Here is a 17487-nt window from a genome sequence, read left to right as displayed (position 1 = left end):
GTACAGTGGTACCTCGGGTTAAGTACTTAATTCGTTCCGGAGATCTGTACTTAACCTGAAACTGTTCTTTACCTGAAGCACCACTTTAGCTAATGGGGCCTCCTGCTGCTACTGCGCCGCCGGAACACGATTTCTGTTCTCATCCTGAAGCAAAGTTCTTAACCTGAAGCACTATTGCTGGGTTAGCACAGTCTGTAACCTGAAGCGTATGTAACCTGAGGTACTACTGTAATGCAATGTCTTCCCAGGGCTGTTCCAGGAACCACAGGAATCTAGAGAGGCTGTGGAATGCCATGCTAGAACTATGAAAAGGAAAGAACCACATACCACATGCTGTAATTTTATTAAGGAGTTGCCAAACACTCTCCGTTGAAAATTTCACAGAAATGCTAATGTCTTCACAAAAGAGGCACCTCATTCTGGGGGCTGCACAGAAATCTTTTCCCAAAGTTGGTATGTAGAGTTTAACACAGTGTTAAATAAAGTTGAGATGAAAATCATGTAGGTGGAGACATTTCCTAAGAAAGCAGCAGTAAATGGTCCCCATTTTCACAGGGATTTTTTTTTGGGGGGGGGGGAGACTGGGAAAATAGTGATCTTATTAAATAATACTGTTGTTGATAGTTTTCATCTTCCTCCAAAAATCTGGGGAGAGTTACTTTTGCAAAAAGGTGAGTGAGTAGCTGATCATTAATTACTTATGGACATAACTGATATTACCTGAGAAAGAAAAATCAGTCATACGAAGAATGCACTTTCCAACACTTTTAAATTTGTTTTTTTAAACAACAACAACAACACCCTAACATTCCAGTACCATCTTGAAGCACAGTTATTGACACGGGAGAAAATTTGAATGATAAAACATAAATTATTAATTTTGACTATTATGAAATGGGATTATCTGTTTTCCGATGCAACCCAACTGTTTAAAGGAAATGGCTCAGCATGACACCCTCATTATAATTATGCTGGCAAGAAAGAAATGACTTTGACGCATTTTGCACCTCAGTAATAATCATACACAAAATGAAAAGCATTGAATAGTTTTTGAAGGAGGAAATTAGAAATAACAAACTTTAATCTTGATTCTTATCATACGCTCCAGCTGTTCCTATTTATCAGACACAATTTCTGTTTTCTGGTAGTTGGAAGTTAAATCTCAGAGTGGGATGTACCTCGTATCTGCTTCTCGCGCTTGTAGATGCATATAATGGGAGTGCAAAGGCACCATGCAGTGCCTACTCTACATTTCCACATAATGCAGCTGCCGAGGTGCATACTGAACTGTTGACAACCTAGCTTAGGACAATTATGCTTTTTCTAGTGCAGCTGGAAAAGCAACTTACAAATAATGAGTAAAGCCTTTAGAATGTGAAGTAGAACCTTGATTCTCAGTGTGAGAATTGAGTGCTTTAGTATGCCCTCATTTCCATTTCTGAAGTGGTAGATGACAGGTTTTTATCCTTATCCTGGTAACCAATTTATTTCATGGTCGTAGGCTTCCTACAGGGATTTTATTGTTGTACCTAGGTGAAAAGCTGCCAGCTTATTTGGCCTTTGTCCCTTCTATTCCACCAGTCCTAAAAGAACCATAGAATTGTAGAATTGGAAGGCACCCCGAAGATCATCTAGTCCAGGCACGGCCAAACTTGGCCCTCCAGCTGTTTTGGGACTACAATTCCCATCATCCCTGACCACTGGTCCTGTTAGCTAGGGATGATGGGAGTTGTAGTCCCAAGATAGCTGGAGGGCCAAGTTTGGCTGTGCCTGATCTAGTCCAACTACCTGAAATGCAGGAATCTCAACTAGATCATACATGACAGATCCATTACAATAAAGCCCTGCAGTCACGCTTCATGCTGCTATCCCACCCTTTCTCGATGAAGGATATTAAGCCTCAGACTCAGTTCTGGACACTGCTGAACATATGTGCAGCAGCAGCCAACTGACAACAGGGAAATGCAGCTTCCAGTCCTTCCCAGTATTAAGTAACACTGCTATGAGCATGCTGGTGCTAGCGTCTAGGTCTTAATCCTGAACCCCAGTGTTGCTATTCACATTCCTCACCTATGTTTCCTTTCACAAACTTGGGGAAATTGGGGTTGTTGCAGGGAGATTGTCTGCTGCTATTATTAATAATAATAATAATAATAATAATAATAATAATTCAAAGTATATAACCCACTTTATCTGAAGATCCCAGGGTGGTGTATAACATTAGAAAATCATTTACATAATATAATAAAAATAGACAGGAAAATAATCACAGAAACAATAATAATAACTGCCCCCCATACATTAAAAAGGCCACAGATTGTTTAGAGGCTGAAGGCCTTGGGTAAAGAGGAATGTTTTCGCCTGGCACCTAAAGACATGTACGGTAATGATGGCACCAGGTGAGCCTCTTTGGGTTGAAATTTCTTGGTAGGGTGACAAGGACTGATTTCTACTGCTTAGAGTTCCAGATTGTGTGGAAGCCTGTGTACATGATGGTCCAATCTCATTCTTCAGACATTTGCACTGAATGTGTGGATTACAGGGGGAAAGCCCATTTGATGTGGTCCTACTTCCCACTCACATCTTCTCCCACTCAAATGTTCTTCCTAACCATTCATCTGAATAGTGCCCATGAATTTACTTAAAATGAAATCTTACAGGTATTGCTCTTTTTTCAATATACAGTGGTACCTCGGGTTACATACGCTTCAGGTTACAGACTCTGCTAACCCAGAAATATTGCTTCAGGTTAAGAACTTTGCTTCAGGATGAGAACAGAAATCGTGCTCCTGCGGTGCAGCAGCAGGAGGAGGCCCCATTAGCTAAAGTGGTGCTTCAGGTTAAGAACAGTTTCAGGTTAAGAACAGACCTCCGGAACAAATTAAGTACTTAACCCGAGGTACCACTGTATATATATCCATATAAATATTATTTTCTCTGCTTCTAAATTTTGTCGCTATTCTATGCAGGTAGCCACTATTCATCAAATTGTCATAGATATATCACTAAGATAATATAATAACAACAACTTATCTATGTTGTATGAAAAGTTGCTATTGGACTTGTGTTGTTTTATTTGCACATTGTACTTCTTTGAAATGAAGCAAAGTTTGAATGAAAAATTATAGACTGAATTCTATAAATTATGTATAAGTCAGTAAAAGAGCAAATGCCTCTTGTCTGTGACATTATTAAAAACATCAATTGCTCCCTATCACTGTCCTACCCCATTCATTCTGTTTCCACACTCAGATCAACTCAAAAGTTAATATGGTGAATATTCATAAATAAAATAAAATTGTGCTCTCTTTCTCTCTCTCTCTTAGTAGCACTTACCAACTTCGGGGGGGGGGGGCAGAACCATAGATCTGGATCAAAATGGTGATCTATAAACCAGTTTTGTTTAAATGTTTTATTTGATTTACATACTGATTAATCACATGTGCTCAGAAGTAAGTCTCAATGAACTGAAAGTATCATGCTTGCAGGTAAATGTACTAAGGATTTCTATCCTATCACAAAAAAAGAAGTGTTATGCAGGTTCATTAGCTGCATTACCATATGTTCATAAGGGATTTAGATGAAAATGGGCTCCTGAAATCAGGTAGCACAGTCCCTAGAAACACTGGATCTGGACCCTGACACCACAGAGACCAAGTCCAACCATCAGGGTCTTTGCTTCCACTGGCTTCACAAGCCACTGAATCTGTGCATGACTGCATTGTACAGCCCGGCAACAGAGAAAACAGGCTGTCAGGTTACGGGTCAGGAAGTTGTCACTTTGATGGTTTTGATTCTCCAGAAAAGGAGTGGAGCCAGAGAAGGACTACAGAAGAGCTCAATCAACCTTTGTCAGAACAAGTCATATCTTTTCCTGGGACCTGTTCTGAAGGACCTGATTTGACTCCAGTTCTTGACCTGTTAAGTGCTTCCACAGTCTCTGTGTTTCAGTTCCTTTTTCTTGCTATGTCTGCTGAGCCACTATCCAACTTCCTTCCTCCAGATTCCATTGTGGGTTCATCTTTGCCAGGACAGGGCATTAATTAGAAGTTCCATTCCATCACTATGCAACAGAGCTGGTGTTGTGTCATAGCTAGAGTCTTTGACTAGAAATGGAGAGACCAAAACTCAAACTTGTGCTCAGACACAAGGTCATAAAGGGTGACCTTGGTCAGCACACTCTTTCATCCTGATGTACAGTCACAGGTGTGTGTGTGTGTGTGTGTGTGTGTATAGGGACTATGCACACTATGCTGAGTAGCTTGGAGAAAAATAATAATAATAAATAATATGGTTCACCTTGTTCTCTCTGGAAATACATGCTCTTGCCTCCAGTAGAGAATGGAAACATTTACGCTAAACAAAATCAAGTCAATAGGCTTAACAGGTATATTATTCTGAAGGTATGGAAATTATTTTCACTGCAGGCTAGCCAAGGCTCTGTCCATCATTCAGTACAAAGAGTTATGCCTATTTTTAGAGTCAGGCAGTATGTAAGGTAAGGTGAGAAGGGTGGGGAGATATGGATCTCTAGAGATACTATGACATACATATTGACTCACGGGGGAATGATTAATGGACTTCAATGTCTGTACACTAATGCGCAAAGCATGGGAAATAAACAAGATGAGCTTGAGCTCTTGGTACAGCAAACTAAATATGACATAATAGGCATCACTGAAACCTGGTGGGATAAGTCCCACGATTGGAATGTAATAATGGGGGGATACAATCTATTTCAGAGAAACAGACCAGACAAGAAAGGAGGAGTGGCGTTATATGTCAGGGATGTGTATACCTGTGAAGAGATCCAAGATTTAGAACCTCAAAGCCAAAGTGAGAGCATTTGGGTCAAAATTAAGGGAGAGAAGAATAACAGTGACCTCATTGTGGGAGTTTACTATAGATCCCCAAGCCAAACGGAGGACGTAGATGATGCCTTCCTGGAACAGATGGCCAAGCATGCAAAAGGAAGGGAGATAGTAGTAATGGGGGACTTCAATTACCCGGATATTTGTTGGATGTCAAACTCAGCCAAGAGCATAAGGTCAAACAGATTCCTCACTGGCCTTGCAGACAACTTCATTGTCCAGAAAGTGGAAGAAGCAACAAGAGGAACAGCCATTTTAGATCTGGTCCTAACTAATGTTGATGACCTGGTTAGTGGGGTAGAAGTGGAAGGATCATTAGGCGCGAGTGATCATGCTTTTCTGAAGTTTACTATACAGCGGAAAGGAGCAGCCAAGCATACTAGGACTCAATTTCTTGACTTTAAGAAAGCTGACTTCATAAAACTTAGGGAAGTGCTGGGTGAGATCCCATGGACAGTAATACTGAAAGGAAAGGGAGTTCATGATGGCTGGGAGTTTGTTAAGAGGGAGATACTAAAAGCACAACGTCAGGCGATACCAATGAGACAGAAACATGGAAGGTGCCTAAAGAAGCCAGGGTGGCTATCTAAAGAACTTTTAACTGAGTTAAGATTAAAAAAGGATGTGTACAAAAAATGGAAAAGGGGGGAAACCACCAAAGAGGAATTCAAACAAATAGCCAGCACGTGTAGACACAAAGTCAGAAAAGCTAAAGCACAGAATGAACTCAGGCTTGCTAGAGAGGTTAAAAGCAACAAAAAAGGCTTTTATGGGTATGTCCGTAGCAAAAGGAAGAACAAAGAAACAGTGGGGTCACTCAGAGGAGAAGATGGTGAAATGCAAACAGGGGACACAGAAAGAGCTGAACTCCTCAATGCCTTCTTTGCCTCAGTCTTCTCCGATAAAGAAAACAATGCCCGACCTGAAGAATTTGGAGCAAATGATTCAGCAAAGGAAACACAGCCCAGAATAACTAAGGAGATAGTACAAGAATACTTGGCTAGTTTAGATGTATTCAAGTCTCCAGGGCCAGATGAACTGCATCCAAGAGTATTAAAAGAACTGGCAGATGTGATCTCAGAACCACTGGCAGTCATCTTTGAGAATTCCTGGAGAACAGGCGAAGTCCCGGCAGACTGGAGGAGGGCAAATGTTGTCCCTATTTTCAAAAAGGGGGAAAGAGAGGACCCAAATAATTACCGCCCAGTCAGTCTGACATCAATACCAGGGAAGATTCTGGAGCAGATCATTAAGCAAACAGTCTGTGAGCACCTAGAAAGGAATGCTGTGATCACCAATAGTCAGCATGGATTTCTGAAAAATAAGTCATGTCAGACTAACCTGATCTCGTTTTTTGACAGAATTACAAGCCTGGTAGATGAAGGGAACGCAGTGGATGTAGCCTACCTTGATTTCAGCAAGGCATTTGACAAGGTGCGCCATGATATTCTTGTAAAGAAGCTGGTAAAATGCGGTCTTGACTATGCTACCACTCAGTGGATTTGTAACTGGCTGACTGACCGAACCCAAAGGGTGCTCATCAATGGTTCCTCTTCATCCTGGAGAAGAGTGACTAGTGGGGTGCCACAGGGTTCTGTCTTGGGCCCGGTCTTATTCAACATCTTTATCAACGACTTGGATGATGGACTCAAGGGCATCCTGATCAAATTTGCAGATGACACCAAATTGGGAGGGGTGGCTAACACCCCAGAGGACAGGATCACACTTCAAAACGACCTTGACAGATTAGAGAACTGGGCAAAAACAAACAAGATGAATTTTAACAGGGAGAAATGTAAAGTATTGCACTTGGGCAAAAAAAATGAGAGGCACAAATACAAGATGGGGGACACCTGGCTTGAGAGCAGTACATGTGAAAAGGATCTAGGAGTCTTGGTTGACCACAAACTTGACATGAGCCAACAGTGTGACGCGGCAGCTAAAAAAGCCAATGCAATTCTGGGCTGCATCAATAGGAGTATAGCATCTAGATCAAGGGAAGTAATAGTGCCACTGTATTCTGCTCTGGTCAGACCTCACCTGGAGTACTGTGTCCAGTTCTGGGCACCACAGTTCAAGAAGGACATTGACAAACTGGAACGTGTCCAGAGGAGGGCAACCAAAATGGTCAAAGGCCTGGAAACGATGCCTTATGAGGAACGGCTAAGAGAGCTGGGCATGTTTAGCCTGGAGAAGAGGAGGTTAAGGGGTGATATGATAGCCATGTTCAAATATATCAAAGGATGTCACATAGAGGAGGGAGAAAGGTTGTTTTCTGCTGCTCCAGAGAAGCGGACACGGAGCAATGGATCCAAACTACAAGAAAGAAGATTCCACCTAAACATTAGGAAGAACTTCCTGACAGTAAGAGCTGTTCGACAGTGGAATTTGCTGCCAAGGAGTGTGGTGGAGTCTCCTTCTTTGGAGGTCTTTAAGCAGAGGCTTGACAACCATATGTCAGGAGTGCTCTGATGGTGTTTCCTGCTTGGCAGGGGGTTGGACTCGATGGCCCTTGTGGTCTCTTCCAACTCTATGATTCTATGATTCTATGATTCTATGATTCTATGACTCCCTCCTTGAAGTAGTGGTGGACCTTGGAGTCTCCAATTTCAGCAGTGTCCTATGCAACACCAATATCCTCCCCCCCGGCCTCTTTGCTTCCATTCTACACCATAGTGGTGGCGCCCCCAAGGCCCCATGCCCAGTGTGACCAAAGCGGTCATGCTTCCTTAAATCCACCTCTGCTTGGAATCAGATAATCAGGGAGTTTATCAAAAATCAATAGTGGCCAAGTGGTGGTTGATGTGTCATATTGCTTGGGAACTATTAGTCTGACAGGTCTGCTGGCTGATTCACTTCATTTTTGTCTCAGTGGGACAGTTCCAGGTTATACAAACACATATCCATCAGTGTTCTCAACCAGCCACTTTCCATCCTGCTCCCTCCCTCTTTCATTGTGAAGGGTTGCCAGGAACCGCTCCACCGCCCCCTGTGCTTTCTGTGCAGCAGGAAGCTAAGCCTGCAGACAGACAAGACATGCCATTTCTTCTCCCTGCAGTGGGGTCTGATAAGAGTGAAAAGAAACAGCTGTTGACATGGAGTTCTTTATAACTGAACAGGAAAGGAAGGGACAGGACTGGGGAAGAAAGGGTCTGACTAGAGAAAAACCCCAGTAGAGGGAAACTGCTAGGAAGAAACTTGAGTGGCTTGCAGTCCACAGTGCAAGGTGTTAGGCCTCAGATACTACCCAGCTGGTGCCCCAACAAGAAACTACTCACTAGGGAACAGCATGTGATGTAACACCCTGTTCATAATAAACCAGAGTAAACTGAACAATCCAGTAGTTGTGGCTATTTGTGCACCGGAAAAGAGGGACCAAAGGCTTGACGTTGGGTCTTTTGATGTACCCCTGCCCATGGAAGATCAACAATGATTAAGGCACACCTTAATCAAGCTGTAGATGCTCTCCCACATTATGTTTGCATTACTTCTCTCATGCACTATTACTACCTTTGCAAGTACATTGCAGTATATGCAGGACTAGGGATGGATGTGATTGTTGGAATGCCTTTCCACAGAGTTAATGCCAATATATAATTGCATTAAACCTGTGCTTGTTTCTCTCTCTCTCTTTGTGCTATGCATTTAATATTGCCCTACATGGTTAGAAAGTGACATATATACTGTATATGCTGATTTATCCTCAGGACAACAGAGGATATAAATCTAAACAAATAAGAAAAAATAAAATGGAACAGAAACAAAAATGGAATTTAATTCTGGGATAAAAGAAAGGAAAAACAAAGCGAATTTTAACTGAGATAAAATGACAGAACATTAGTGATAACAATTACTACTGATTCATATGAATGAAAATAGACATGTTGCAAAAGTGGTTAAAGTCCAATTAAACATATTTCAAAGCATTCTCACATTAGATCTTAAAGATCAACTAAGCTTCATTATCTTGTTAACCTTATTTTGACTCTTCTGTTATACGAGTGCCATTGCATTAATTAATCTTTTTCTTGGACTACAAGTGCTGGTTTCTTTGCCAATATTTAGGAAAACAGTGGTTAGAGCTACAAACTTCATCTAACCAATGCATTAAGCTTCACATTTTGACCCAGTTTAGCTCCAATGTGCAAATCCCAATATATTCATCTGTTCACAATCTGATTTGACGAAAGTGCAAATACAAAAATATAACTACAGGAGTACTGTCAAATCATGGTCACAGTGATTGCATTAACTGTAGAGAGATGTATCCTTAATGTAAGAAACTACGTGGCACATTATAGCCCTGTAAAAATCTGTATCTTTTTCAATGCCCTTCTTCTTCCCCAACAATCCCACCTCCTTTAAGTTGACAGAGAAAAAAGGTAGGTGACTGGTTTGAACCTTTGGCCTAAAGAGATAAAATGCCTCCTTTTATTTGGATTTTTATGGAGTTTGATGAAGAAGCACCCTTCTAATAAGTCTTAACTCCTTCCTAGATATCAAGACGTCATAGTGATTGACACGTACAGAGCTAATAAATATTCATAGAGACCTCTGACCATTCTATTCAATAAAGCAAAATACATATTAGATAATCTGATCGCTTGGGAAGGAGCTTCAAAATACTAGCCAAAACACATGCATTTCAAGCCACTAAACAGAAACAATGGTGTCCATTGTTACTGAGTTCCAGCAGGTCTATGACAGCTTACTGGAAGCATTAGGTTGCTCTGCATTTTAAGTCCTATTTTTCTTTAATATGAGGACAGCCTTTTTTCTGGAAAGCATGCCACATTATTGAAAACAGACAGACTACAAATGGATTATTGCACTATGCAATAACATGATTAATCTGTTATTCTAAGCCATGTTTTCCCTAAATATCTATTATTTTACAAACAGAATACTAAGAAGGCACATTGTTTAACACAATTAAGAGCTCAAAGTACAGAGTAAATAAACTGTGTGGTCTTCCTTATTATTTTCAATAAGAATTAATTATTTAGAATTGCTACATGCTGTGATTAAATCTCATTTTCCTGTAGCTTTGTTTATAGAAGAGAAAATATTAATGAAAACTGATCATCCATGTCTGTTTTTGCTTTTTGGTTTTCATATAGCAATTAAGAAACCAAAACAGTCTACTGAATTAAATCTAGAGACGGCACCACAACTTGGCAAATCAAACATTTCCCCTTACCATTTACTTGAAGAATATGAGTCTGATAAAGTTTATCATAGCCATCTGCATAGCAGCTGTAATTTCCCATGTGAGTTGTAGTGATCTTAGTAATGTACAGGGACCCATCATCGCCAAAATCCTAAAGGGAAAGAAGAATCAGAAGGTCATCACAAGTACCTGGACAGAAGTACAACAGCTGCTCAATTCACTTTAGAGGTACGATACAAATACCAATGAATTTAAAGAGTTTCTAATCTCTTCAGTATAAATATTATATTACTGTGTCAACAACCTACATGATATCAAAGTCAGACTGGAAATGTGTCAAACCACAAAGATAGCAGCTAATTTGAAGACCAACTGACAGGTGATTAAAATGATGTGGATCAACATAGGGGATGCTCGGAGCAAATTCTGGTTCTGCAAATGGGTCCGTGGACCTGCTGAAGTGACAGGCAGATCAGTGTTAATAAGGGGTCAGCAAAGCACACGTGCAGTAAGGATAATAATAATAATAATTTATTATTTATAACCCGCCCATCTGGCTGGGTTTCCCAGCCACTCTGGGCAGCTCCCAACGGAACACTAAAAACAGAATAGACCTTCAAACATTAAAAACTTCCCTAAACAGGGCTGCCTTCAGATGTCTTCTAAAAGTCAGATAGTTGTTTATTTCCTTGACATCTGATGGGAGGGTGTTCCATAGGGCAGGCACCTTTACTGAGAAGGCCCTCTGCCAGGTTCCCTGTAACCTCACTTCTTTCAGTGAGGGAACTGCCAGAAGGCCCTCAGAGCTGGATCTCCGTGTCCGAGCTGAACGATGGGGGTGGAGACGCTCCTTCAAGAAGATCCAGCACTGCAGCCACTGGATTCAGTGGATCCATAGCTGCCAAATGCCCTGTTTTGGAGTTTTTCACACCTTACCACCACTGGTAGCTTAACACTCACTGACCATAGCTCATGTCTTCTGTTGTGGTGATGCTGCCCATAGCAGTATACCTATCTGTAGGTGTAGACCAGAGGAGACAAATTTATATACCACTTTACTCACCCAGCAATTAGTGTAAGGGAGGGCAGGATTATGTTCTATGTGTCCTGCCATTCCAACACCTTGAATGCATATTTAGATCAGACCTGCACAACTTGTGACCTACCAAGCTGAGCACAGCTTGGCCCATCAGCCATTTAAACTACATGAAACTTCCTTGTCCCATTTATTCAATCCAAGTTGGGCCAGCAAAACCAGGACATTCATTTACTGAGCTTCTGGTAGAGCATCATAAATGACTGACAGATCTTTGTTCAACTTGGTGGGTCACAAGTTATTTGGGCCTGCTGTGAATCATCTTTCAGTTATAAAGTCTTTATCTGTTAGACAGTTTTCTGCTACAACAAGTTCCAGAGAACGCATTAAGCATGAAAAATATATAATCAGCACAATAAACAGAAACAGAAAATATATTAGGACATGGAAGCTACCTAGTTCTTTTGTTTTTAAGAAGTAACTGATATTGCTTCTCCTTTTTTATATATTTTTCCATGTCCCCAGGACCCTGCATTCTTATAAAACATGAATGAATCTTTCCTCAGACTTGGATAGGATTTAAACAAGGTACTGAATTGCATACTTCCTCTTCAACACTTGAAATGTTGCAATAAGAAAAAAAAAAAGAAAACAAGATGAGCCCAGTTGTATGTGAAGTACTCTCCTGCGTCTACACAGTCTCAAATCCAGAAAGTCTTCAATAGTACTGTGTGGTTATCAACTATGATTTAATTAGGCCATTACACTTGCTGTTAGTAATGTCTTCTTAATTCTTATTTTGGCTTTTATGTTTCCACACCATTAATGTTATTAGGTACCAAGTGGGTGTTTCTTTTATATAGATGTGTGGTATATTTTCATAAAACTACAGTAAGTTAATTGGAACAACCTGTTAGCTAGGAGCATATGGAGTCCCATTGAAAGTATATTACGATGAGAGATAACTTCTGTTGTACAATATTTAATGCAACACTAAAAATACAACACATAACAGGAAATTAAAGGATACAGCAGCATAGCAAAGCACTTTTTTCTGATCTGTTTAAAAGCCTTCAGATGATAAAGAGCTCAAACTGGGAAACTAAAAAAGGTGAGATGACATAATGCTCGAAGCAGTGGCATATTGGCCTGGTTCAGACAAGCTTCTGGGTGCAGAAAGCCTATGCAGTGGTGTCCACCAGACTTTTTTCAAAGAGGGCCGGATTTGATGAAGTGAAGGGCCGTGAGGGGTGACCAAAGTTGTTAACCTTTTTTAGGATTGAAGTTGTTGAGCTTTTTTTAGGGTTGAGGTTGCTGAGGTTTCTTTAGGATTTTACTCCAGGAAATAAACTGTCACAGGGGCCAGATTAAACTGACCAGCACGCTGGATTAGGCCCCCAAAATGGACTTTGGACATGCCTGGCCTTATCGAGAGAGAATTGGCTTGTTCCTTGCCACAAGGCACACTTGCCTTGCCATATATTGACGAATTGGATGAAGCATTTAACTGTAAAACAATGCATGTAAGTCTCAACCTCACAGTAATTTCCTAGATTCTATGCATTTAACAACAAAACTAATGCAGTAGACTTGTATGCATACTGGCCTCTATGCAGAAGTTTTGGCCATAAATGAACAGTCAACAGCATGAAGGTGACAAGCAGAATGGTGTTTGTTATAGGATAGAGAGAGATTAAGGGCTCAATTCAACTAACTGGCCCTGGAAGCAGTCCTGCAAAGACGTCCACTAGTGTAATGGGGCTTTCCCCCTTCTCCCTTCCCAGCTGGCTTGTGTGGGGACAGGACATCTCCCAGAACAGCATGTGGGAGGAAGAGAGTGGAGACCATTTCATGAGACAAGCAGAAATGAATTTCAACACTGAATTCTTTCCTAGGATGTGTTATACCTAATACAGCACACATGGATTTGAATGTTTTGGGCTTTATTTGTATTTTAAAATCTGCCACGCAATTGAAAAAAATATTGAGAATGTGCAGATATCCATCTCTATCATTTCATCCTTTGCTGTTTCTTGTGGGGTGGCTTTGCTTGGTGGGTTTGCTTTTCATGAAATCCTAAACAAAGGACATTGGCACTGATTTCAGACATGATCTCAGTGATTTTGGGTAAGATCTCACCCCAAGTGGACGTGATGTCGCCTGAAGTCAGCGCCGATGGCAGAACCACTTCTCTGCTGTTGGTGGAGGTGGCAGGGCAGGCATGGGGGTGGCATCTCGGGGGCTTTTGCCACCTGAGGCAGCAGCCTCACCCTGCCCAATCTCCAGCTCCGTATGCGCTTGTCAGTTTCACACAATTCATTCGCTACAGATGGGCACTGATAAGAAAGTGATTTGGCCTCAGCTCCACACCAGCAAGTTCTTGGCAAGAGACTGAAATTGCCTGTATTATGATTTGGTGACAGCTCAGTTTCAGAACTAGCCACATAAACATTATACGTATAAAAAAGCAAGCAACTCACCCTAGAGGCTTTTCTATTTAAGCTATGAAAAGCCTTGGCAATTATACACACAAGAAAACACCGAGCTCATGATTATTCTCTGAGGACTACACTAGAGAGTGGCACTAACAGTACACTTAAAATACAAGGAAGTTATATACAACCCCACAGAGAAATCAAAAGGAGACAATAAAACAAAAGCAAGTCCCGAGACAACAAATCAAAGACAAATGTTGCTTTGCATTGTAACAGACCATGGTTAAACAATGATTACAGACCTTGCTGATACTACTTTTATTAACTATTAGTGCTCTACAAAGTTTGCTTGGCAGAGAAGGATCAAGAGATCCTTTGGCTATGAGCAAGCAAATAATAATAATAATAATAATAATAATAATAATAATAATATCTTTATTGTCATTGCCCCCTTCGGGGACAACGAAATTACTTGACTGCTCCATAAAAACACTAATTAATCAATACAGTATAATACAGCTGTGCTCTCTCCCTACTTTCTTTCATCTCCCCAAATTCCTTAGATGTCAACATGCACAGAGAATTCAGAGACATATCAAAATGCAAACTTTTTTTGTTTGTGCTGTATCAAAATCCGTTGTCCAATTTTTTTAAAAAAAGTTCTTCCTCTGCAAAAGAAACTCCAGGTTTTTTGCATCATTCTTTGGCTACTTGAGAATTTCAGTATGTGCAAGGTTTTTGAGTTTACCTTGTTATTCTAAAGTGGCCAGGGATGGTGCATTCCCCGTCCCTATGGGTAAACATTTATCCAACACTCAGAAGTTTTCCTGGCTGCCCGTGATCGGAAAAATCCCCATGTTTCTTAGCATGGAATTTAATTAAAGTATGGGCACCCAGGAAGGCTGCATAAAGCAGATCTAAAGAGAAATTACTGGTAGAATGAAAAAAGGATACACACAAACACCATGCCACCACTCAACAAGTAAGGTAAGTATGACACAAATCCACCACCCGTGAGAATTTCACTGAATATTCTCTCATCTTTTATGACTTTTAAATGCAATTTCTATTCTCATTAATTGAAAATGGGTTTAAAAAAATAAGAGAAATGTTCAGCATAACATTATTTTTTATATATATTTTGAAAAGTTGGGCCTATAGTTAGACAAATTGTGTCCTCCAGATCATGGAGAGCCACGTGTTGCAGTGAGATCACCAAACTGCCTTCTTGTTGCTGGGGTGAGCCTGTTTGGATGACCTCCACACCTCATTGGTTGCCTCTTTGTTACTGGGGGAAATTTTCTGTTGGTTGGGGTTTGATTGGCAACTACTTAAGGGGCTGCACGAGGAGAAGTACTTTCTCTTTTGCATCGTGCAGCAGATCTCCCTCCCTCCCTCCCTCCCTATAAATTAAGGTGTGTTTTGATTTTGCTATGCCTGCCTAGGGGTCATCTGTTTTTGGAGCAGGGGCCAGGTAGGAATTTTGCTCCTTGGCTGATTGGCTGGTGCCATTTGGTTTTTGCCTACCATGTAGCAAATCGTCACAACTTTGTAAGGTTGGCGGTTAGGAATTGGTTCATTCTTTAGTGGAGGGGATAATGGATTGGCTGTGCCTGTCCCTCATTTTTGTTGTTGCTGCTAGTGAATTCCGTTAAAGGAATCCAGAGGCTTAATTTGCTCTGTCCGATCCCCTCTCAGGGGTAGAGCCATGCCAGAGTTCCTGGGAGAATCCGGGGTGAACTAAGAGGCGGAAATCTGCCTCTGTGCTACCCCAGTATGTTTTCCCTTACTCACCTCTGGAGGTTCCAGTTGTCAGTCCTGTTCCTGCCAGTGCAGGTTCAGGTAGTCCGAACCAATGCCTAAGCAACTACTCACATGCTATAATCAATAAAGCTGTGGCCAAATTAATGCCAAAAATCTTAAACAAATATTCTGTGTCCTGTGTGATTTATTTTGGAGGGGGTTTGGGGGTCTTCACACGCAAAGACCTTCATGTGCCTTTTGTGCAACATGTGTCTATTATGATTAGGACTGAGGCCCAGTTCCTTCTCATAACACAGTGCAGTGACATCAAAAGAAGCAACCACGTATACCTTTGTACAAAAGGCAAAACAGTAGGCATGAGGAGCTTTATTCCTCCCTATCCTAGAGAACACCCTCAAAACCCTGCTCTTCATGCCAAGTGTGTCTAGTGTGCCTGTACCCTGTGCCCATGCTTTAGCAATAGAGACAGTAAAGTTGATAAAACAGGACAGGACTAGATGAAAGAGATTGTTCTCCTACACCCTTTATAATCTTCCATGCAAGCTAGGCCTGCTATTGTCCCTTGCTAACAGTAACTTGTTACCATAGCCTCTTGTTCTCAAAGAAGTGGTAAACCTGTGTCTTAGCACTTTAGATGGAGGCTGAGGCCTCACACATTCTCTTTAAAAAGGAAAAGAAAAACCCTGCCCAGAAAACTAGAAGTCAGAGAGAAATATGGGCTAAAACCAGTGGCAGGCAGTCATTGGATGAGGGGGATTAGACTACAGTCATACCTCATGTTACGTTTGCTTCAGGTTGCGCGTTTTCAGGTTTGTCCTGCGGCGACCTGGAAGTACCGGAAAGGGTTACTTCCAGGTTTCACCGCTCGCACAGACACACTACATGACGTCATGCGCATGTGCAGAAGCGGCAAATCGCAACCCGCGCATGCACAGACGAGGGTTGCGTTCTTTTCAGGTTGCAAACAGGCCTCCCTTCGCAACCACAGGTACCACTGTAGTTCCCTTCTTCCCAAAGCCCGCCTTAGGAAGAGAGGTGTGATGCTCTGTTGGGTCCAAAAGCCTTCCCGCCACCATCCCAAAGCCCGCCTAGCTTTAGGAAGGAGGCAGCAGGGCTCCAGCATCTTGTAAGACCTGGTGTCTCCTTCCCAAAGCCTGGGACACTTTGCCTGTCTTGGAGAAAGAGGCACAATGCTCACCGACGTGACATCAGCCCCCCCCCCCCCAACGCCTTGCAAGCTGGTGTCTCCGGCCCTAACAGTTCCCCTATGAAAAAATTCACTGCACCCCACTGGCTAAAATTCTGTTTTCCTTTGTGCAGGGGATGGAGACACGCTAACCGCCACCTGTAATCTGAGGTGGTATATCCCAGAGAGGTATTATTAGCCCCCCCTTTCCTCCCTGCTCCAACTTTCAAACTCATTTACTGGCTTCTGCAAAGAGCAAAGCTTGAACAATAAATGGAAGCCAGAAACATTTGTTGCACATCAAGACTACATGCAGAAAAGATGATGATAACCTAAAATTGTGCAATTTGTCCATTTCCAGGGGCCCGGATGATTGTAATTATGAGGCATGTAGAGTTCACAGTGTGGGCTTCTAACAAAGATTGGAAGTACGGAGTTAGAGCAAAGCTGGAAGCCAATTTGTGATGTGCACTACTTCAGATATTCCATGTATACGCATCTACCCTCGATGCTGAACCTCATTCCTGTCATGGGTATATTATCACTTATATGCTGTGGACTTGCATCCTGGCTTTTAAAGCATCTTGTGCAGATAGCTGCATCTCATATGCCAGTTGGTATATAATACAAGTGGGAATAGGAGGGTGGTAAACCCTGCTGAGTTATGCGAGCACACATCCCTGACTGTGTTTAAGAGACAATGTAGGACTTGCCTGTTCTAGAGAGTGATTCAGGTTTGCTTGTTTTTTTAGTGTGCTGTTGAAAAGTGTTCTTGTATGTGATGTTTCTCACCGCTGCTGTTTTTAAAGCTGTTTTATGCTGCTTTTAGGCATGTTTACAGTCATTGTATTTATTGTTTTTATTAAATACTTTGAGCTTCATTGGATAAAAGTCACGTAAGAGATAAGCAGAGACAGATAGATTTTGATGAATAAACATGCTAAATTGAGATCATTGTTCTATAGGCTGGCTAATTTCCTTCCCTGGGAGTACAATAATAGATAAAATGGACCACAAGTGAACTG

At 41.5% G+C, this 17487-nt stretch overlaps 1 protein-coding gene across 4 annotated transcripts in view; it reads right to left on the bottom strand.

Moving 5' to 3' along the window:
* The window catches only part of FSTL5 (follistatin like 5), a 323917-nt gene that overhangs the window by 59569 nt on the left and 246861 nt on the right, over positions 1-17487 (bottom strand). For all 4 annotated transcript variants that reach the window (XM_081021706.1, XM_081021708.1, XM_081021707.1 and 1 more), the window contains one exon: positions 10072-10192. In XM_081021706.1, coding sequence (XP_080877832.1) covers positions 10072-10192 — 121 coding nt within the window. The remainder of the gene's footprint in view (positions 1-10071; positions 10193-17487) is intronic.

This window comes from Podarcis pityusensis (genome assembly GCF_964106645.2).
Source record: "Podarcis pityusensis genome assembly, chromosome: 9".
Classification (NCBI taxonomy): domain Eukaryota; kingdom Metazoa; phylum Chordata; class Lepidosauria; order Squamata; family Lacertidae; genus Podarcis; species Podarcis pityusensis.
This window is presented reverse-complemented; position numbering and strand designations above follow the sequence as displayed.